The sequence below is a fragment of the Patagioenas fasciata genome, chromosome 1, assembly GCF_037038585.1.
Source record: "Patagioenas fasciata isolate bPatFas1 chromosome 1, bPatFas1.hap1, whole genome shotgun sequence".
Lineage (NCBI taxonomy): Eukaryota > Metazoa > Chordata > Aves > Columbiformes > Columbidae > Patagioenas > Patagioenas fasciata.
Window position 1 is genome coordinate 90667116 of NC_092520.1, and position 23711 is coordinate 90690826.

Consider the following 23711-nt stretch of genomic DNA (forward strand, 5'->3'; position numbering starts at 1 on the left):
CAGGGGATGGAATGCATCAGGACATAACTGGTAAGTAGTAAGCCTTTTGTATAAAGACAATCAATCTTAACACAGTTCAGCCTTCTACATCAGATGGCTTGTGTGAATCTCTGTACCACACATTTGAAGCCCATCTCACATTTATATGAATGGGTGCTATCAGCAGAGGGACAAGAGCTCATCTGGACAGTGAAGGTTGAATAGCTTTAGCCTTGCTGTCCCTACACAAAGCTGCTCATCAGGCCATTTCAGCATGAAGGCGCATTGGCTGGGCAGCGTGCTTAGGGAGCTGCTTCTTTTGTTATGTTTTCTGTTCTGCTACAGAAATGATCGGAGAGCTGCCTCTGATAGAGAAGGGTACTTTGTCTCAGTCCAACTGGTGGAAAGCAAAAGGAGGGAGTGATTTCCCCAGAGACCCTCCCTCAGGTGCTCTCAGTTATAATGACACTTTTCAGCAACAAGCAAAGTGCCTGTATGAACCTGATGATAAAAACATGAAAGTCAAACTATTTCATACACATGAGCCAAGTTTTTGGTCAAAAAAACATCGACTCTATGTGCAGAGACTTCATCTTGTAATCAGGGTACAGGTCTTTACCTTCAGCGCACTTTTAAATATAGACCTTCAAAATTAGTTTCAGGATGTATGGGAAATCAGGAAGTGCTACTCATTTAGAAATCGTGCGACAGGTACTCTAGCTTAGGTGGCTGGATGAAGTCCCTGATCACACTCTTTCACATCACAGGTTAGTGCTGTTGAGTTTTCTGGAATGGCCATAACATTCACATGCATTTTTGTCCTCCTTTCTCATCTTCTTTTGACCAGAATCTTGAATCATTTTCAGGTGCAGCAAGTTTCAGTCTGATTTTTTTTTTTAAATTTTTGTTTTTTAACAAAATATGTTTTCAACAACCAGCATGAATTATAAAACCTTTTTATTGATGAATGACAGGGAAGTGAGCAGTAAAATAGTAACGACAGGGGTGAGATGCATTTTGTATCTGGTGAAGAATCAACCTAGTTATTTTCAGGGTTTTGTGGGACAGAAAAGCCACTGACTTTATTATAAATGGGTCTTTGATTATATCAGTGATTCCTTATAACAGTCTAGGCACTCATTAAATATTGATAGTAAGTTGAAAAAAGGAGAAAAAGAGATTTCTGATTTCTGTTGTCTAGTTATGGATATGTAGAATAGAAAAGAACAAATACAGACAGATAAGGAGAGGGTTATGAGAGTGTTTTGATCATCAGAATATTTTCTTTGACATTTCAGACATTTTCAATCTTTCTAATTTTCAGAGTCATAGATTTTTAAGGCTAGAATCCAATGTGACTTTGTCTGATCTCTTATGTAACACCAAGTATTCAAGTTTGTACGGGCCAGAGTGATGCTTTTGGAAGGAAATGCAAGAGTTTACATCTTTCCTTTTGACTTTCTGAAAACATACTCAAAAAAGCTCTAGGAGGCAAATGACTGCTGTCATTTGCTTTCCCCTTTTGTGAAATCTAAATGCATTTAGTTTTTATCAAGTGATTTTTGTTGTTATTATTGTGGTTGTTACTTTGACAACAGTGAAATACAGACTGACCTGATGCAGTAATTTATTTAACTGGAAGCTGTGGGGAAGGTTTTTTGTTGTTCCTTTTGTGGAAAACAAAACTGCAGTTAGCTGTCAGGCTTTATCTTGATTTTTGTAAATGAAATACTTCAGCTGAAAATTTCAGAGGAGCCTAAGAGAATTAGGAAGTGAGAAAATTTTCAAACCACTGTAGTCCCAGTTTTTCTCAATGATGTTCTGCACATCAGATGGTGATTTAAACAAGTCTCAAACTAGCATACCTAAAAAAAACCCTAGCAGCTGTTCAATAGATGCTAGGGCAGGCCCATTATAAAATGTACTATGGTATGTCATAATGGTTAGGATACCAATATGTTCTATTTTTAGTACCATTGACTCAGTCACTTGAGTTCAAAAAATAAGCAGGGAACATCTGTTTATTGAAAGGATTTCCTTCATAGTAATTTCTCTATTCCATTGTTTTAGAATTATTTCCAGACTTTTTTTTACTTGTTCTTTACTGAAGATAGTCCAATATATTTTTAATATTCTGACACTGAACATTCTTTTTTGTTTTCTTCCTAATATCTGATGCAGTAAAAAAGTAATAACTGGCTGATGTTTCTTCAAAATTCTTGGAGTTGCTTTTGCTTTGTTTTCCTTAAGTTAAAAATGTTTGAGGTCCCTCCTTAAGGCCACTTTACAAAATACTGTATTGCTGAAATTGTCAAAACAAATAGCAGCTTAACTGCCGTCCACGACTCTGGTCCAATATCTCTGTCAGAATATTTAACAGCTATTCAGCCAAATATTTGTAGAGCAGCTGTACCCCTAGTCAGACTGAGTCCTAGTCCGTCCTTCCTTTTAGCCTTGCCATATGATTCATCTTTCTTCTTTTAGAAGATTAGTCTATTTTTAAATATTGTACAAGAAAGCAACAGCATATTAAAAGTAAACACTTGCATATCAGCATGATACAATTCTATACAATTAAAGCAATTTAAATATTTTCCAGAATGACATCTTTGGGATATGGTATGCAAAATGAAGTTGGGTGGGTAGAGGGTATGACTTCTTGATAATACTAGCAAGACCCCTACCCCATGAAAATATAGAACTTCACTTTGTTTGCTGAAGAAGTTCAAAAGCTTTTGGGTTTGCCCTCTGTATCACTGTATTTTTTCTTCTTCTCTGGGCTTCCGTTCCTAGACGTGCCCAGCTCAAACTGTGTTAGTTAAAATAAGGCTCTGACCATATGTTAGTATGTTTATTCTTCGTAGGATAAAGTGTCTTATTTTACTTTTTCCCCTAATATTCTTTGCTGTATGACCACTAAGGGGAGGATGAAGAGAAGTATTTGATAAATAATTTAAAGCCTAATCTCTACTCTTTAAGAATATTCAGAATCCTGCCTTGATATGTGGTCCTGTAAATCTTGTTGGAGGCTTGTTGTAGTGTACAAGTCTGCCAACATAGAGCAGGTTGCAGGATCTGACCTATGTTAGCCATTTTCTCCAAGGAGAGCTATCCTTGTTTAATTTTGACACATTACAAATAATTGACTCTGTAAGACAGCTAATAGTAACCTTCTCTTCACCCCTCGTAACCTGTAGTAAGATGCATAAACAGTCATCACAATCCAATGCAAAACTGATAGTGTGAAAGTCACTGGGAAAGAAATATTGCCGTGGCTAGCTGTGACGCTACCAAGTATGATTCATATTTCTGATCCCAGTCCAGCTACTAGTGGGCAGGTGTCCACACCACAACACTGACGTAACTGGCACAGTCTATCCCACCTTTGCTGGAAGCCTGTACTAAAAATAAAGAAATAAATAAAAACAGAGTTTGGCTTGTTGTCATGAATGAACTAACTCCAGTCCGTAAGGGTTATTATCTACAGGTTAGCATAAAGACAGTTCTTTGCAGGATGGAGAAATTTGTGGTGCCTTCCCCATTCTAATCATACCTGTGTAGGTAACAGTCTTCTAGCTCAGGGGTTGCCAGGCTGGTTTGTGTGTTCTTGTGGTTGCCTTTGGATGGTGAGAGAAAAGGTTTCTATTATTGTTGGGTTAGCCCTGGAAAGTCATTGTATTGTGATGGGGAAGATATATTTCCCTTCATTCAAGTAATGAACTCTTTGGTAGCAAGGATGCTGTCCTTGGAAGGTTCTTTACTTTGCAGTGTAATGGAGACCTCAGCAAAGATAGTTTGCATTTCTTGTTTTTATTAAATGATCAAATGTTCTGCTGCACTAACTGGCTTTGTTTTGTTTCTTAGTTGTTGCAAAAAAAAAACACACAAAAAACCCAAAAAATCCTTTCTGTCTTTCCAGCACCTAAACATTTTCTGCTTGCCAACCCACTAGTATTTTCAAGTAGTCTATTAAGATATGTCAAGTGTAAAAGATAAGCAGATGTGGAGGTGTTTGCAGGATCCTGATATTGTTAATATATGCAATGTACAACTAAATTAAACAGATAATTTGAAATGCCCTATTTTGTAGACACTGACTTTTAACATTATGTTTACCTTTTAGATGATGCTTCCTCTGAAAACTTTCCTTTGGCATTTCCAGATCTAGATCAGCAGCTGCAGGTAATTTTTTTGTTTTGTTTTGTTTTGTTTGGTTGGTTGGTTTTTTTTACTGGAGTGAGTTCTACTTCACATTCACTATATTTGTTATGATAAAAATCTCTGGTTGTTAAACTAAGGTGAAAGTTTTTGGTGGTGTTTCTCTAACATATTAACACGTAACAAAACTATATTTCCATAGATTAAAACATTGACTTTTCAAGATCAGCAGAAAAATTGATTTGACATTTTTAAGCCAATTGCAAGGAAATGCCTATCTGAACAATCTCACCTGCTTTTTAAACTTTTTTATAATCCCCATGCAAAACATAGCGTGTTCTGTACTGCAATGGAGTTCTTGCAGTTTTGATGGGAAAAGGAATGAGCCGGGTATTATGTTCTCCTCCCTGCAGGCCATGTGAAAACCAGTATGATCAGCTTTCTCTGAAGCATTCCAAGAGAATGCTAAGGTGTATTTTGTAGTGCCATCTTATCTGTAACCTTTGGTAATGAAAATCAGTATTCAGGACTGATGAGAGCCTCCTCAAAGGTGCTCTACTTCCTGCTGCATAGCCAGCAACCCTGGTGGATACCCTAGCAGGTGTCCCCTGCACACAGCAGGGGACAAAAGTGGTGAATACTTTTGTGACCAGTCCCATTTGTCAGTGTAGCACAATGGAGCCCTGATGGCAGTTGATGGCAACTCCATGGATCACCAGGCACAGAGCCAGCTCTGTATCCAGGGATTATTTCCCTTTCCTCTGTGGCAGTTCTGGAGTGTTTGTTGGCTTTTGTAAACTACTTCAGATCATCTGTTTCCCAGGAGCATTTAGACTTCCTCTGATATTTCAATATGAAGGCAGTTGTTTCCTGAGTGTAAACTGAGAAAGGCATTAGCAGAGCATGTTGTCCAATGATGTCATCCTTCCTGTCCCCATCAATGAGTGAGACAACACTGGAGGGTTGCTGACTTAAAGGACTGACTCTCCTCTTGTGCTGCTCTCATCAAAAAGATGACTGAAGAAGGAATGGAGGATGACAGAGACTGATCTTGCTCTATCCCTCTAATCCTGAGAATAAGGGCAGGTTCTTTAGGCGTAACTTGGAAAGACTAAAGGAATGAATAGCAATCTGACATTTGGGCTGAAAGGAACAGGGCAGTATGCTGGCCTCTGTATTCTGCCGATCCTCCAGTGCAGCAAAGACAATGGATATTTTTTTTCCCTCAGAAGAATTCAATTTGAGAAAAGCAATATTTTTTTATGACCAAGTCACTGAATTGAAAGCAAAGAACCTGCATTCTGTTTGCAACTCTTGTCAGTGACACATTGTGCGATCCTGGAGGAGCTGCCTCATCCATCTGCTCATCTCTGAAATGAGGTTAATATTTTTTACCTTTTTTGTTAAAGAGCATTGAGATCAGCAAGTGAAGACTACTCTAAAAGAGCAAAGTATGATTATCATTACTGCTGTTGGTACATAAAACCAAAATTACTAGTGTTATGTGTAGGTACTTTACAGGACAAGTGATGATTATTTTTTATTAGGACTTTTATGACCCATTTCTGGAACATATAATGTACTCTAAATGTGTAATTTCACGATAGACTGAAATTGCCCCTCTGGAAGCATTCAAGTCTGCTGGATAAATAATAGCCTTTCAGTAAAAGTTTTTTAAGTACTCACTAGAGCAATTCCACTAAGTACACCCTCTTGGTCTGTTAAATATCTAACATTTTTTCAAGAGAACCTTCCTTTACTCTCATTATCTCAATAGCCAGTTCAAAGAAACAATCAGAGGCTTTGATGCAAATAATGTTCTTTTTATTATCCTTCAGAAACTTTTTTGGGTAATATTGAAGAAGTTGCAAGGGTAACTTATGAGGACTATCTGGATGACACAGCCTTTGAAAAGAATAGAGCTAGTGGTAGTGCTTCATCCTTCAGCTTTTCAAGCTTATGTGCATATTTATATTTAGATGCCTTTACATTCAGCCAGAGGCAGTTAAATCACCACAGGGTTCTGAGCTGATGCAGAAGTAACGGTGCATTTCAATAATGAAAACTTGAATTTCCTTGCTTTTATCAATCTGCATCACAGCTTAAAGTTATAACTATTTAATGTAATTACATTACATTATGTTGCTTAAAATTTCAAACAATCAATATCTGTAACAAAGTTATAATTTACTTAGTTACACTTCCTTATTAATTTCTTTTTAAAATTGCTATAATCCAAGCTGCTAAAGGTCTGTCAGCCCCGTGTAGCATGTGGTTGCAATTTACGTTAATGTAACCATACCAGCTTTGAAAAAGGTAGCTCCTGTGTTACAGAAGCAAACTACAACATGGGCTTCACCAGGACCTGCAGAAGTACTTGTCATTCCATCCGTGCTTTTCACTATCCCAAAGTTAGTTAGGATAAAGCAGCACACATTAAGTCTCATGTTATCGAACCCTTTAATCAACTGTGGCATAGCACCCTGAAATGCTTGAATTTGTAAGAATGCTGGTACATATCTTAATAATAAAAATATCACATCCAGAGCCACAGGATTTTCATCGTCATGCCATAAATACAGTCAAAAGCGTTTGTATTTTATTTAAAGAAACAAACTATAAATGCAGAGTAGGTGGCTATATAATAATAGGTGCTTAAAAAAAAAAAAAGGCAACTTTCCAGGTTTCAAACATCCAAAGGAAACTTTTGAATGCTGTTTAAAAAACAAACAAAAAAGGCCAGATTAGCTGATCTTCATGCTGGATTCTGAAAGCAGCTTGAAAGCTATGTAAGTTCATGGAGTGACTTGGAAATTCAGAGCCTTAGAATTTTATGCATGCAGGCAGCAGACCACAGCCTGAGTACCAAGCAATTTGCACCTCTGTTTTAGGCTTCAAGCCCTTGTAGTTCTATGTTAGGCCCTGGCAGACAACTTGGCTGTTTGAGCAGAATTACCTAGTGTTCCCGCTTTTCCTACCACAATCCTGCCATACCTGCTCCCTGGGCATCGGTGTCCGATGGCAGGGCAAAGTTCAGGGCAGCCTCCCCCGACAGGGTAATAAACCCTCCTGTCCAAGCACTGGTGCCAGCTTTACAGAGGTAGAGGTAGGATTGGCTGGAGAAAAGGTATTTCTAGGAGACTAACTCCAAATAGCTAATTCTCTATAAGGACTCTTACTAGAAGACAATCCTAGTTGAAAGTTACGGCTTCTTTCTGAAGAATAAAAATTATCTACTAGGTAGGTTCAGACTAAAAATGTTTTCTTTTCCAATTATCTTGTTGAATGTTACATTTTTCTACTACTCTGAGAGGAAGAAATTCCAAGAAGCAACTAGTAAGAAAATAATGTCTATTCTCTAACTCAAAAGTTTTGCCCTTTTTGTTTGCTTTGTTGGTTGTGTTTTTTTGGTTTGGTCTGGTTTTGGTTTTTTCCTTAAAAAAATTATGTATGATCAACATATGAGAACAGAGCAGTTTAAGCTATATACAGGAAAAGCCTGGCCTCTTTTGCAACTTTATCATTAAAAAACTATGAAGAAATTCCTGATATGCTACCAGCGAAACAAATTTCATATTAATAAACTTCTTGCTTTTCAATTACTTTTGTCTGCCGTATTGGAAATTATTCTCTTCCCACTGATGAGCATCATTTTGAACAAGGCTAAAGCACTTGCTTATTTGAGCTTCAGTGTCATTTCCCCCTGCCCTTTTGTAAGCAACGCGGTGGGTAGCTTGGTTTGCTGCGTGGGTCAGTTTGTTATTGGGAAACATTAACCTTTGCCTCCTGTAAAAGTTGCACTGGGCCTTGGATTTCCTTGATTAGCTGCGTAGTGGGTGGCGGCGCCCCTGACAGACACTCTACTACGGGTTATCTGCTATATTTAGACACGACATCAGCATCTAAGGCCTTGTTGTTTAGGTCACTGAATACAGAGGAAGGTATCCAGTGTTAAGTACCCGCATTACTATGCTCCATGTGCCGTCTGTCCTGTTTCAGCATTTCCTGTGACTTGCTCAGTTCATCTCCTTCTTCTCTGTCAAAGTCTTTATTCCAGCTGGGAGTTTGAACCTGAAGAGGGAAGAACACAAGGCACATATGGATGCACAGGGTGTTCTGTAATTATTCATTATCGCTTCTCATTAAATCATGAGCATGAGAGTGGCATTTATGCCATATTTTGTATTATGCATCTGTTGAGATCAATGGAATTAGATGACCGTAGAATTGCTTCAACCATTTATAACATCATTTTGTTAAATCAAGAATAGTTTTTCATGCTTTAGTGGGAAATATCTATAGAAAATAAGCAATTAATGTATTATGAAAGGGACAGTTTATTGTGTGTGATACCAGTATTGTGGTTGTGAGGGACAAACGACATGGACTACGTTCTTCCAGGATGAAAGTAGTAGATGCCATTTATTGCTACAAGTGCATTTTTATAAATTTTACCAATTCATGTGTCTCTTCACTATTGGTTACAAGTTACAGCAGTAACATCTCATTGGCTAATTTTGCTATCATCCATGTTACTCTTCTACTCCCTTCTCTCTCACAGGTACAACTTAATATCTCCGGATACTCCTTTACTCCCGTCCTTCTCAAGGGTAAACCTTAATATCTTCAAGGTTGATCTCTATTCCCATACTCTCTGTCAAGGATTCTACAGACCCACTGTAGTTTCCCACATACCAGTATTTAGCAGAAACCTTGTTTACTCTGAAACTTTATAATGGAACTATCACTTCTACTGACTGCCAAGGCTCTTCTTAGACACATACAAAATATTTTAGAAAATTTAGAAGTATACTGTGTTTCTAAAGGGTATGTTGTATTTTTAAAATATGTATTAAATTCCAAGAGAATTCCTAGAGTACGGTGGTACCCTGTAATTAGATTTGATTGCCTATGAATCTGATAAGTATCCTGTAATCATACCGTGATAACTATGACCTTATATTAGATTATGTAAGACATGGATGTTTACAAAGTCAGAGCATCATGCCAAGGTTAGAAAAGAATGGAAAATCTCTTATGAAAGGAGATCAAAACTCTCAATTGCTCTCATCCAGTTGAAACGAATTGTTTGGACGAAAGATAACTGCTTACTTTTATAAAACTAGACTAGATATCTGAAACTGGTTGAAGACTTCCAGTTGCAAAAAAAAGTAACTGCAATGTGCAACTATCGCTTCTGCTTGGAATAATGTGGTTTCTTCCATCATGGAAGAGTACACAAAGCCGCATAATGAGCATGGGCCATATGCAAAATATTTGCACTGAACTTTCTGTTTTTTCAGAAAATTTTAGCTGAAAATTACCAAATTTATGAAAAGCAAGACACTTCTCTTTAATTAGATCAGTGCCAAAGACTGCCTTCGAGATAAGTCCATATGCTCAGCTGGCAAAACTGCATGATACAATTTTTTCTTTAAACTTCAACCTTTTCAGGAGATTTTTTTTTTTCACAGTAGAACCAAAAAGTAAATGCAAACAAACAAAGGTGAATTAACAAATAAACTGTATTGAAGTTTTTGAATGCTTGGGCGACACTGTCAACTATACAGCTTTTGTGGATATAGAATACTGATATTCACATGACAAGGGAAAACACACTTAGTCATGTGAGCAAAGTAAAAAAAATACTGAAAACTGTCAGGCATAGCAGGACAGACCGCTAGTATGACTAAAACCTGTGACTTTTGTACAAGCTTTGTGAACAAAATCAGAGATGCTTTGTGTGCATATTTTCACAGCACAGGAAAGTGAGGGTGGATGACACTGAAGCCTGAAATAAGCAGGATTAAAAGTAGCAACTGTTGCCATTAAATATAACTTTATTTTGGCAGGGGTGTTTTTTGCTTATGTAGCAGCTATGCTTTTATATATATTAATTTATGGATGGGCAAGATACTTCATGAAGTAACAAGGTCAGGCTGTCCTAAGGAGAATTAAAGTATGGCTGGTGGCTTCTGAGTGAAAATAATATATACAAAAGGCCTGTTAAGGCCTGTTGTAATTAGTCACCTGGATAAACTACCAAACTCTTACCAAAAAAATAGTAGACAGACTTCATGGATGAAAAGTGTTTTCTACTGGGAATTCCAGTTTTTTTTCTCTTCCACATGAATGCCATCAGGGCAGAATCAGCAACACTTGCCATGGCCTGGCCACAGGGCTCCAAAAGTCGTTCCAGGTGGAATGGGGAGCAGAGAAAGACTGCTTGGATAAACTAGGGAAAATGGAAATTTAATCCAGGATGGCTTAGAGGAATGCAGCTTTACCAAGACATAGGTCTTGGGAAGCGTATGAGAGCCGTCTCTAAGTACATCTCGGATAAAACCGGTAGGACAAAGAACCACCATTTGAATGAGTGATAGTTCTGGCACAATAAAAGACTATACAAATCTGTCTTCAACAAAACCAAGCTGGAAATGACAAAACTGTTTCTAATCCTTGGTGAGGCTCTGGGCCAGGCGTACAACTGAGGCTGAGGACTTCTGTTTTTCTTAGACAGAACTGGGCAAGCCTGTGAAGCACAGGATTTGCTTCTGATAACAGGGGACTGGACTTGCTGATTTTGCAGGTTCCTCCCATTTCCATTTAGATTAATATGAGCTAGTCCGATAACTGTTACTATTCTGGTACTCTTTTCTGTGGAAATATGTTAATACTGTAAAAGTCTGCTGGATGGTTGGAGATACCCCTCTGGAACACTCCAGTTTTGCCTCTGTTTCTGCGTTTGTTTTTCAGGAGTTTGCCCTGCCATCTCCTAAAAATGCATCTCCTGGTGGGAGCAAATATATCATTAATTCTTTGCACTCTTGTTTATGTTAGGCTGTTAGACATAGGTAAAACAATTTCTCTGTGCTTTTGTGTTGGCTTGCATTTTCTTATGGGCAGCAAAGAACTGACCAGATTTGCATTGCTCAATTTTTTTCTTATGATTGCGGTAGAGGTGTTTGTTAAATACTGAATGCATAAGCCTGTTTCACGTCCTAATGGCCAGAAATTACTCATGGACAGTGTGGGTACTATCTCCAAAACCTTTCTTGGAAATTTCAAAATTACAAAAGAGCAAACTAAATTGTCCAGTCATCTAGTCATATAAAAACATAATCAAATCTCGATTTTAAAGTAAAAATACACTCAAAAATTTTAAAAGTTATTGATATAGTGCTTAATAGCACAAGATTAGAAAGAATTGTATGAACAGAATATTAGTAAACTGATTTTATCTTTTGTTGTCAGTTTGAGTGATAAAATATTAATGTAAGAAAAAATGGCACTGAAGAGGAAACAATGATAGGAAGGGGTTTGAAAATCAGCAACTGGTCCTAAGTGGGAATTAGATACTAACGCTCAGCATGGCTAGATAATTTTTAGCTCTCTCTATATATATCTTTTGAGTGGGAAGATGGAATATAGAAACTGAATGCTGCTTTAATTTTTAAAATGGTTTAAACAAGCTAGATTTGCAGAAACTAGGTTGGAAGCAAAAGCAAGTTGTTTCTTGTTTGCTTTTGCTTTTTTTTTCTTTTGAAGTATCACTGCTTGGGGACTTTCCTCCTGGGTACTGTTCAAAATTGTTTTATTGTGACACATTTGTTGTTTGCTGATCTCCCATAGATACCAGAGATGCTACTTTGGCTCACCCTTGCATTCTTGGGTTAGAGCGCTGAGACTTCTATATTCTGTCTTGTTAAATTTATGTTTATTATTTGGGTGGCTATATGAATGGTGCTATTGCTCATCCACATTGAAATGCAATTAAAAGCCCTTTCCTAGCCACCAAATTCATCAAGTCATGGACTGCCCTTTCCCTGGGGTCCCAGGTTCTCTGAGCTCAGCGAGAATAAATCGATGTGCTGTGAAATAATCCTGCCACTGCATTTTTACTTTTAAAACATGGAAATCAAATGTATATTTTGAAGTGTCAATAAGGACCCATGTACCATCTACAAGTACTTTCAGGGTCCATACAGTAGTTATATCTCTACATTGGGGTACATCTGAAGCCAGATTACTCTGCTTCCTGAATAAAAGTGTTTTTAATCTTTGTTTCTGAATATGTTTAGTAAAATTTAAATTTCCAGTTTATCTAAAGCAAAGGTTTACAAGATCATAAATACGAAAAGTCTGAAGACCTGTGTTTTCCTTTTCCTAACAAATGAATTGAAGGAATAGTGTACTACAGAGAAGAGTCAAAGTAAGACAAGAAATAAAAAATAATCTACTTATATTATAAAAGGCAATTGGATGTTCTTTAACTGGACAGTAATGGAACTATTTTAAGTGCTTCCTTTTGCTTCAAACAGGTGGCTCAAGCATGCTATTTGGAGTTCATTTACAGTCAATTGATTCATGGCTAATAGCTTAAAAATACTACACTTCCTGAAAGTATTATAGTCAAAATGTGACAGTCAAGCCTGAAGCCTGAATTAAGTCACATTCCTTTTAAGGAACAAAAAGCACTGACATTCAACCAAATTGTATTTTTGATATCTTCATTGAAATTCATATGAGGAATCCCAAGACAGAATGGTTTCATTTGCCATATTTATTGCCTTCAGTGTGCATTAAAAAAAAAAAAAATCTTACTGCAATAATGTTGGTATTTAGGCTAGGAGGTACAGTGGTTTTGTCTTCATCTTGTCTTTTTTGTCTGTTTGGGTTTTTTTATTGTGTTTTTGTTTTTTAATTGCTGTGATTGTTCTGCTGTCACTCTCACACACACTTTGCAAATATAGCTGATTTATAACATTTCTGCTAACTAAATGTAGCTCCTTCTTTTACAAGAAATAGACATGTGGAGAAACTTGAGTATGATCTTCAGCAAACAACTTGCAGCTTGAGGCATTGCTGGGACAGAACCCATCACGAAATCTTGGCTGCACTGGGGTCAGCAGTAAAACTCCTGTTGAGTCCAGCAGAATCAGCCCCAGTGTCCTGGTTCATGGTCTTGTGCCATTTAGTAATAAATTGTAATAAGCATTGCATCTATGAAGATAAGTGTTTAGTCAACAGCTTGCTGTGACTTTCCATTCCTGCGGCAACAGAGAATAAGAGCTTGTCTGCACTCAATTGACCCTTCTGCTCAGTGCTGCAGTTTCTGCAGTGAAAACATGCTTACGGGTCTGACAAATGCATCAACTTTAGCATTTGTATATTACTGTAGCTGAAAAATAGAGTGATAAGGGAAAAATCTTTCTTTGAACAATCTTCAGGGATACTTTGCAAAATTGACAAGGAAAGTTCAGAAAATCCTGACAAGGTTTGGAGGTTTATGCATAGTCCTATGCAAGGAAGTGGTTTTTTCCTTTCCATGGAAGGCCATCGCTAGGAATATTTGACCATATCTTGCAGTTAGGTGGGGCAGTGTGGGGGGGAATTCTTTAAGTATTCTCACAGGGATTAAGATAAATATTGTATCTTTCAAAATATATGTTTTTTCCTAATATTTCATTCAAAAGCAGTATATATATATTTATTTTCTTCTTCTTCTATTCTTATAGCCACTGCCTCCTTGTCATGACTCTAAGGAATCTATGCAGGTGTACAAACAGCACTGCAAAATAGCAGAAGAGTACCATGAGGTCAAGAAAGAAATTGCTCTGCTGGAAGAAAGAAAGTGAGTAACTTTCCCAAAGTATTTACTGTTGTATAATCTCTTTGTAAAATCCTGTTTTAAACATGAGGGTTTCACATGATATTTTCTCACGTTATACTTCTGCCTGACCCTTACAGTACAGCACAACACTTATGACATTTGTCCATAGGATCAACTGGGGCCACTAAGGACACGGAGTTGTCATTGTTCTGGGCCCTCAGTTATATAGATGTCCCTAAAAACCTTCATTGATAATCTCCACTTCACATAACATTCTAGTTCATCTGATGTGAGTCCCCTTTTTAATTTTAGGGATATTTTTTTCAATTCCACTTTACATACTTTCATGAAGAACATAATGGATTCTCAGCTAGGTTTAGAGTACTCGACAATATTAGGAAACATTTTCTTGTGAGGTCCATTGTGTGTATGTACATTGACATTTTAGGCGTACATATCCAAAGTGCATAAGCTGGAGATGATTATTTTTCTTGTCTATGGCCTATACTCACACCTCTGTCATCTTTGCATGACTATTAAATGCCAAAGTGTCTTCTGTGACTCTTAGTCCTTTTCCACAAGAAACCTGAAAAAGAAATTCAGGAAGAGGAAAGAATGTGAGTAGTAGAAGCTTTTAACAGACAATCAAGCCCAAGGAATAACAGTTACTGCTAAATGAACTTTCAAATGCTTTTTTATTTGCACATTCACACTGAAGATGACTTCAAGCAGTGTTGCCTTCTTCAGGGACAGTTACCTCAGTGTTGATCTCTGAGACTCCTTGTGAAAATGAAGACCACAACATTATTCTTCCAAATGTTGCTTGAACAGAAAGAGCTCTGTTGCAGAGTGGGCTTTGAGTACAAGGTGGACCACTGTGTCTGTTTCATAGCAGTATTTGAACAGCTGACTATGCAGTTCAGCCAAATGTCCATCCATGGTGGTCTTCAGCTGCAGAAGCAAGCTGATGGGAGGGAAACTGGTGAAAACTTGTAGTCTTATAAGTAAGACACCAAAGATCTCCTTGAATCCAAACTATTTTGGGTAAAAAAATGAGACTTGTCTTTATTGGAGTTGATGGCTACAGGCACTACGTAGTTAGTTGTTGCCTTCCCCCTACAAATCCCCTTCCACTGCAGGACCTGTATGGCACTCAGTTGCTGACATACTGGCACAGAAGTTAAAAAAGAGGAAAAACTAGCCGGAAGAGATTAACACCATGTTGTTCCAGTGTTTGCATTTGATTCATCATTAGTTAAACTTGGCCAATCAAAAGTAATTGGTGATTTTTAAAAGACATAGAGAAGTAATTCAAATAATTTTGCAATGATTTGTCAAAGTTGATTGTCTGATATAAGCTGCTTACATGTGTATTTAGCAACCAAGTGAATTCCGAGGAAAACGTGTGTTTGGCTTTTCTGAAAACCCAAAGGGAACATAAAATATTAAATGGTTGTTGAAGTGCTTAACTTCAGACATTTAAACTCAAAAGCTATCCTTAGATCATTTGGTTTTTAGGGTCTGCTAATATAAATGTGTTACTATTGCTGACACATCCCTGAATCAGTTATGCATATTTAGCAAGTAAGTCTGGAGACCTTGAAAACACCTATATATTTTTGCATTTACTAGAATGCAAAAAAATACTGTTTGAATGCATTTTTGTTTATGCATTTTGTTTTATGTAGTCTGTGGTACTACCTGAATTAGAAATATCTTACTCCTTGGGAATAGCAGGTACATGCACAAAATTGTTTACCTGAGCTCTAAATTATCCTAATCAACCTCTGAGCTCAGATGTCAGCCTCTCAGCAGCATTTATCCTGGATGAATTAAGGAGCTTCAGGCTGGCATTCTCTTTCATTCCACCAGTGCATGTCAATAGTGGAACAGTGTGAGGAAGCTTCCACCAATGCTACATTTGCTGAAACTTTCTGTGGTTAGAAGATTTAATGCCTCAGTAAACATATGTGAAAACAAGAGTGGCTGAATAAGGCAGCAAATAGAATTATATTGTTGTGATTCTTATGTGCCTTCTAATTACATATTTGTGGCCTAGATATTAATATGCTGTGTAGCTGTGAAATGCCTAAGCATGATAAATATCAGTGCAGCATCTTTCACCAACTTCCAAATCTCTTAATCTGTAGAAGTGGTCCTACAAGCACTGGGATTGAAGATGCTTAATTTCCTACTGGTTGGTGCACTGTTGTTATTTGATTTTGAGGTTTAAAAAGTTACAAGTTCCAAATTAAGTTTTTTTCTACACATGGAAACGACTTACGACTCCTCCCCCCAGGTAGATTTTCCATTTTGTAGTATTTTGGAGGTCTCACGATACTGCCATTCTCCTTTGAGGTGTCCTTCCTCTCTGTAGCAGCCTGTATATATAAAACCTTCCAGAAACTGAGGCCTCTTCATTTCATGAAGTTCGGTTGAAATTGAAAGGTGGATTAAAAAGGTATTAGGACACATACACCTTTACACACATGTAAGCATATATAACCTGAACACATTAGCCTTGATTTTTATATAAAACTAGATAGAAAAGGAGTATAAGTGTGTAAGTGAAGGAGTAAACAAAAAAGTAAAAGAGAATTTTGGTCTAGTGATCACTGATTTTTATCTAAAAACATTCTCTATGGTTACAGTTTCAAAGTTAAAGCAAGCTTATGGTGCAGCATATGATGAATGAAAAGGAGAAGAGTGGATTAAAATAGCTGGGGTGACCTGCATGTTGAATATTCCATTCTCAGAAGTGGAGGATGCTTTGACTTTTCTAAAAAGTCTGATGAGATGCATAGCTTTTAGGCTCAAAAGCAGTTAAAGTCAAATTGAAAAAATTGAGTTTGCAGCTTTCTGAGATTTGCTCCTCTTGCAGGTGTCTTTATCTTTTCAGATTAAAGAGTTCATTTGCCTGATTCACCTGCTACCTATTGTCTATTTCTTTTAAATATTATCTTGATAAAATTGACAGTCTCATCCCTGGTAATGGGAACAAACGATTTGTGCGGTGTTCTTCAGCACACATTTTTATCAAAGGCAACCCAAAGTGCTGTTGGCTGGTGCTGCTGCCAGTGCTCCAGTCATCCTTTCCACAGATCAACACACCTGTGGAATTCAAATGTCAAGTCCCACCTGGCAGTGTCTGCACCTGCGGTGCCTACTGAAAGTACACTCTTCACAAAGAATACTACAGAAAATTATTGTCAAGAAAAGAGCACAAAATGGATTGAGCAAATATTATTGATTTTTTGGCTAGGAAGAAGAAATAATGTTCAGTTAATCTGACAAAAATGTTCATACAAGTATTGGAGCTTTTTCGTAAAACAAAAACTGGAATAGTATTCATTCTACTTTAAACAATTTTTGTTCCAACCTCCAAAGTTCAGTGTAACCTTTTATACATGTAACAATACATGTGGGTGTATTTCTAAAATAAGCTTTTTTAAGAAATAGAAAGTTGAATAATGTTGTTTTAAAACAGTAAAAAATATTTGCTCTGCTGCAATTTTTCAAAGCCTTTTAGTGCTGATTAGCTTATCTCTCACTGTAGCGTGAAGATCAAGTATGGCTGAAGCATAGAAAGGCAGTGGTGTGCAATGACAAGGGTTGCTTTTCATCAAGGGAAGATCAGAGCTTATTTACCCCTTTCTCTTGTACATAATGTAGAGGCAAGAGAAAGGAAGTGGGAGAGAAGACAAGAACTGTTTCACAGGAAAATGGGAAATGTGAGAAAGGGAGATTGCAGGTTCAAAAAAAGGAAAATCAAAGGACAAAGGAAATGAGAAGGGAAAAGGAAGTTAATCAGGAAAAAGACAAATGAAAGCAAGAAACTGAAATAATTCAAAAGAACATTAGGCAGATTTTTTTTCTAAAATAAACAATCATAGCTTTGTTTGCTGTCTTCACTTAAATTCTTCCCATTTATGCCAGCAATATGTAGTACAAGGGACAAAATCACTCTGGAATGGGAGACACGATCGAAAAGAAAGAAAAGGGTGTGGAAGTGAGAACACACCACATTTAGGTCACAGAATGTAATTTAATTTATGTTCCAGAAACACACATGTATTTCCATAACAGATGGTTTTGGGTATCTAAGTTTGGGTGAAAGGGATGGGATGGCTGGTTATTTTGAGCACTTGTTATTTTGCTATTACTAGATAATGACCTTGGATTTTGTAGTTAAATATTAGAGTTGCCATGGCTGCTACCTATATCTTATATTCTTAGCACTGTCTGGTTTTCTCTTTTTCCTCCCCCAGGCAATTCTACTATAACTCTCCAGAAAATATCATTTGATCACCACCTGGTTTAGGATCACTCCTTTGCTTTGCCATGGATATGATTTATTTTCCTTCTTTTACACATATTACAGTAGATGTGCCATGGAGGTGTCTGCTTAATTTTGTGGGAACATGAAAGCTATGTCAGATATGAGAAGAGTAAATGACCTTATGGCCACCAGAAGACACAGACACTGTTAGCTGGCAAGAAATGTGTAGTACCACAGATGCATGATCCTGAACACATTGTTCACAATGAGAGAAAGACAAGTCTGCTTCTTTGCACTGTGGAAGCTCTTTTCCTTGAGTCTAGCCCATCTCCAAATACACTTCTCTCCAGATAGATTTATCTGCTTTGTCTGTCACTTTTCTTGGTATTTATTCATTGTGACTATTACTGTAAAGGCACTCTGTTTTCTGCATGGTCAGTCATTAAGGCCAGGGCAAAAGGAATAATTTTCTTAAGACCACACTGAGTTTCTCTCCTGCAGTGGTATGGCTCGTGGTTTACTGGTTTGTGATAACGCAAATCACACTCATCTGCCCTTCCCACCCAAACCTCTCCCTGAGAAAGAACACTTAAAGTGTACATTACAGATTGTCTCAAAGCTTTCAGTGTCTCAGTGCCATTTTAGAAAATGCCTTATCAATACTGTTAATATTTAAACTCCGGGTAACCATTCACTGAAAACACAGATTACACAGTGCTAGATCTGTTTATTAAGCATCCATAACAAAGGCTAGATGGTGCAAGAGCTTAGTATGGTGTTCTTTAACCCCTGGAAGCTAAGTTCAAATCCTGGATTAGATCAGAAGCAAATGTTAGTTACTGTCCTCATCCTTTTGTGAGCTTCGTAAACCACACCATTCATAACATTTAGCAATTCCCTGGTACTCTAATTTTAGATCTCTATGGCAGGCTGGCAGTATTTGACTGAAACATCACCCTACCCTGTAAACAGGTGTTGATCCTGATGGGAAGGGAATAAGTAGGTTCTGCTGACTCAGAAGTGGGCAATTTTACTACCTCAGTGCGAGGAAACTGCTTTCTGCGAGAGAGGTCCTAGAGTGTGGATTACAGCCATGAATATATTTTAGTTTTAATGCATTTATATTTTGTTTAATACCAAAGCTAAATCCGGGGCGGGGTGGGGGAAGGGTGAAGGGAAGATATCTGTGCTCTTTGAGTATTACTGGAGAGCAGCACAAAAGCCATGACTGCACGTAGCCTCATCTTATCAAATTGGAGCTGACATTCGTTAATAGAGCTGTCTGAGTTTGCACACTGTCTGTCTGTGCCACTCCTGGCTCAAGTCCAAATAGAGTAGTTAGTACCTCTCTTTTACAAGTACTAAAAGTCCCCTTGGAAAAGGTTTACCTGCTTTTAAGATGCTGGTTACTTATTAGTGTATTTACTGCATCTTCCTTTAAGAACTTTCTAAATGTAAGGAAAGTAAGGGACAATGATTCTGAATTAATTTGTTTGGAACACTTCTGAGTCAGCAGTCTGTAATTTGAAAGAGCTTAATTTAATCCTTCAGTCCATCGTTGCACCAGTAGAATAATTGCAAAAAAAAAAATATTGCTGAAGCTCTCTTTTGGTCCTAAGAGACAAAAATCTTCTAGAGTGAGGGTGTCAAACTCATTTTCACCAGGGGCCACTGTAATAACAGTCCTAAAATTACATTCAGCCCTTTGAAGGCAATCGTGAGGCCGATGTGGCCCCTGGTGAAAATGAGTTTGACACCTCTGATCTAGAGGAAGCCCTAAGAGAGTAAAGTGATTAAAGCTTCTGGACTTGTAAAACCTCATTGTCCCTAAATGAGTTTCTCAGTCTCTAAAGCATACATGCAATTACTCCTTTGTGGCCTATGGTTGCCTTAATAGGAGCTGAAATAACAAACTGTCTAGCAAGATCAGTTAATCTTGGCCCATTTGAAAATGATTTCATATAGCATGGCCTCAGCAAAGAGAAATTATCCGTTAATGTGTTGCTGCTTTTGAAATTTTTACAACTATATTGTGCCAAATGTTAATAGAATTTTGCTGAAAAAATATGCTTTTGATATTTTCTCTTGAAGACGCGACTGAATGTAACTTTCACCTGGTGAAAAGAGAGAGAAAAGGTTTTGCTGCAGCATAGCTGCTATGCACTGCCTCAGTGTTATAACACAAAGCCATATTTAGCTACAGGAGGGTTTCTATATACTGCAATTTTTGGGTGATTTAAAATTGCTGAAATGTTCTGCTAACTCTTCTTTTTTTTGATATGGGAAACACAGTAGGGAGAAATAAGTGTGCCAGGGGTCTCTTGTAACTTGTGACTCCTTGAACTGCAGTAGCCGTGTCTGTAAACAGCCAGCTAAACCATGGGCAAACTGTGCTATTACTGAAAGCTGTAGTAAAGGCAGAGGAAGATCAAAGTGATCCTAGAAGAAAGCCAGATCGGAGAGGTTTTCAAAATCTGGATGCTTACAATTTTGCTGTTGTAAGTGGTAACTTTGCAGCTATAAGTAATGCAGGTGATCAGCAAATACTGAAATGTTAACATTTCATGAATACTCTGACCTGTGGTGATAAAATTACTAATCTGTAGGAATTTCCTGTCTGAAAGCATGGGTCCAGCTCGACAACATGGCCCCTTTAAGGAGTGCAGTAAAAGCTGTCCCCTTTGAAGGCATCACATCTTCCTACTGCTGATCTGCAAGCATTGTTTTGACGTGACTGAGAAATAAAGTCACAGGGCTATGAACAGTTAAAGATTAACTAATCTCTGCGATAGAATGATCAAAAGAACTGAGAACCTTTTAGAAGAGACTTCCTGTAACAGGAGTGAATGAATGATTTGACTTCAAGGGGAAAAAAAGCAGAGGCCAGGCTGGCCTGCTAGGTAGCTAAGTAAAGAGCAGTTAGATACCCTGCGAGTTACTCATGCCTTCGGTGTGTTTTGTTTTAAGATCTCTTTAATCTTAACTTGTGCTGAGGTAATTTCAGTTGATACTATACAGGAGACTCCAGCTCTGGGAATACAAGGCACTGTGTGACTCCATCCAGAAAGAATTAACATCTTCAATCATCCTCTGTCTGCTCTTAAAAAGACCAGGAGGGGTCAGGTTTGCAACTCTATCACACTTCCTCTGCAGTAGGGCTAAGGTCTGAGCATAAACACATTATAGAAACATTATATGTAGTTCAGATTCAGGTGCCTAGTATTTACTATCAGGTGTTTCAAACCCAATCTCAAAGCAGTAGTCATTTCACATTAGGTCTATCTTTTGAAACACCCTGTAGAATCATTTTTTCTTTGTAGTAGAAGAAAGGAAACTAGGAGTACTTCACAGATAATGCTAACCAACTGAACAAGAAACCCTCACTCTCTTTCAAATATGTTTGGTATTGAGAGAAAAATAAATTGTTATTCTTCATGCAAAATACTAGCATGTGATCTCCAGGAACTTGATTCTATCCCATGAACTGCATGTTTAACTCTTACTGAAGTTCGATATCACAGAATCATAGAATAGTTTGGGTTGGAAGGGACCTTCAAAGGTCATCAAGTCCAACCCCCTGCAAAGAGCAGGGACATCTTCAACTAGATCAGGTTGATCAGAGCCCCATCCAGCCTGGCCTGGAATGTCTCCAGTGATGGGGCAGGGATACTTAAAGGTCCTCAGAATTTCGCAGGTTTGGTAACTGAACATTAGACCTATCTGAGATTTTGGCAGCTTCGTCTTTTAAAGGAAAAAAGAAGACTCTAATAAATCTGTTTTCTTGGTCTTTGTTTCGCAAGAGCTCAAGTAATATCATGCTAACCACCAGCGTTAATCTAACAAACAACAACAAGTTTTCGCACACTGACTGGTTTTTTTTTTTTTTTCCCATAATCATCAGAAAGGAGCTGATTGCCAGGCTGGAACAAGTGGAAAAAGAAAGCATGGATGCTGCTCAGCTGGCTAAGGAGTACGCAGAACTGACAGAGGAGAACCGAACACTGAGGCTGGCCCAGACACAGTGTGTAGAGCAACTGGAAAAGCTCAGAATACAGTACCAAAAAAGACAGGGGTCCTCATAACTCTCAACTAGCTTATGTGAGGCAGTTAATACAGGATTGGTCCTGTGCTGTAAGAGATTTTAAAATAAAGGTCCGTTTAATATGTTATAATACTTTACTACAGATACAGAGTATGTAGAAGTCTATATTTGATTCAATGCTTGCCAGCCAGTAGCTTAATATAATGGATATTTCATCCATTATATAATGGATATTTTATTTCAAGTAACATAATTGAAGTTAATCTATCCCCATTATATGTTCTAGTAGATCAGGTTTCTTTTCTAAACATATTTCTTCCAATTTAAGAAGATATGGACACACCAGAAAATGATATAAATAGTCTCTGTGTTGGGAATTTGGACCATACTAAGGCATACAGCAGGGACATTGTTAATATATGGAATACATCTATGTTAATTTTAGTTTGGAGAAGATTTTTTTAATTATTTTCCTCATGCCTAAAGTGTTTGGAAGTTATCTTGAAACAGATCTCCTCATGGGCAAAAACTACTCTATTATACCATGTCAACTTTACACTGTTGTATAAAATCTGACAAATTGCATGCTGAAAATTGAAGTAACATAATTATTTTTTATCAAACAAGTGGACTGCCAGTAATAATTTGCAGGTTATAAAATTAAAAGGAAATGGATGAGATCAAACTTTCCTTCCTCAAGTGTAAAGATAGCTTGAGAGTCTTTTTATTGTACTTTTTGGCACGCAAGAAATGAAAAATTAATATATGAATACTACCATCATAGTTCCAACTGAGAATATATCAGTGAAAGTACTGTGAGGATATTTTCTTCTTATTTTCCTGTCTGTTTTGAAACATAAGTGGCTGTAATTAGGGACAGGAGTTCTGTGATATACAAATAACCTGGAAGTAAAATATTAGTTGTACTTGCTCTATTTATCCCTGTATTTTCCTAGATCAGTTGAAAATTCTTTGTTATACTTCCATTTCTGTTCATACAGTATTTTTTTCATTAAAAACAGATACAGAAAAGCCATTTATGTTCTGAATGTTCTTAAATCACCCTTTATTTTTAGCTCTGCTTGACAGATGTAGCTTGTTGCATCTTCAGGAGGCTGGAATTCAACTTGATGTGTCATTAATACTGAAATGTGTCTTCATAATTGAAAACTATGAACTTAAGATTCCCGCCAGAACTTTCGCTTTGATCATTGTCACTAATCTGTTATAAAAATGGGATTTTATGTTCCCGGGGAAGTCTTTTGACACCAAGATGTTCCTCAGCAGCAAAGGGGGCAAAAAAATACAAGCTGCCCTGAATTTCTCTGTGCTAACTACTACAGTGTTCCCTGCAGCACAGGCGTGAAAACAGGCTCCACGTTTCTACAAGTACTTGACATTGTAGTGGGAGAGTTTGAGGAGGCAGCGGGAGAGGACAAGAGGACAAGGGTGTCCCCAGTTCTCCTGCTGAGCCACTGGGCAGGGGCAGCGAATGCGCCTGGTGCTGCTCACTCCCCTACATCGGCCAGTGCACAGACATGGAGGGAAATCAGCTCTGTGAGGCACCTGCTTTCTGCTGGGATGCTCCATGGGCAGCATTACACTGGATTTGTTCCTCTTTCAGAGCACATTGTTATCTG

The 23711-nt window shown here is 37.7% G+C and overlaps 1 protein-coding gene across 3 annotated transcripts in view; it reads left to right on the plus strand.

Moving 5' to 3' along the window:
* Positions 1 to 23107, plus strand: part of MAP3K7CL (MAP3K7 C-terminal like) — a 31015-nt gene extending 7908 nt beyond the window's left edge. For all 3 annotated transcript variants that reach the window (XM_065848286.2, XM_071810281.1, XM_065848295.2), the window contains 3 exons: positions 4103 to 4161; positions 13656 to 13771; positions 21931 to 23107. In XM_065848286.2, coding sequence (XP_065704358.1) covers positions 4103 to 4161; positions 13656 to 13771; positions 21931 to 22111 — 356 coding nt within the window. In that variant the 3' untranslated portion in view covers positions 22112 to 23107. The remainder of the gene's footprint in view (positions 1 to 4102; positions 4162 to 13655; positions 13772 to 21930) is intronic.
* Positions 23108 to 23711: the final 604 nt, after the last annotated feature.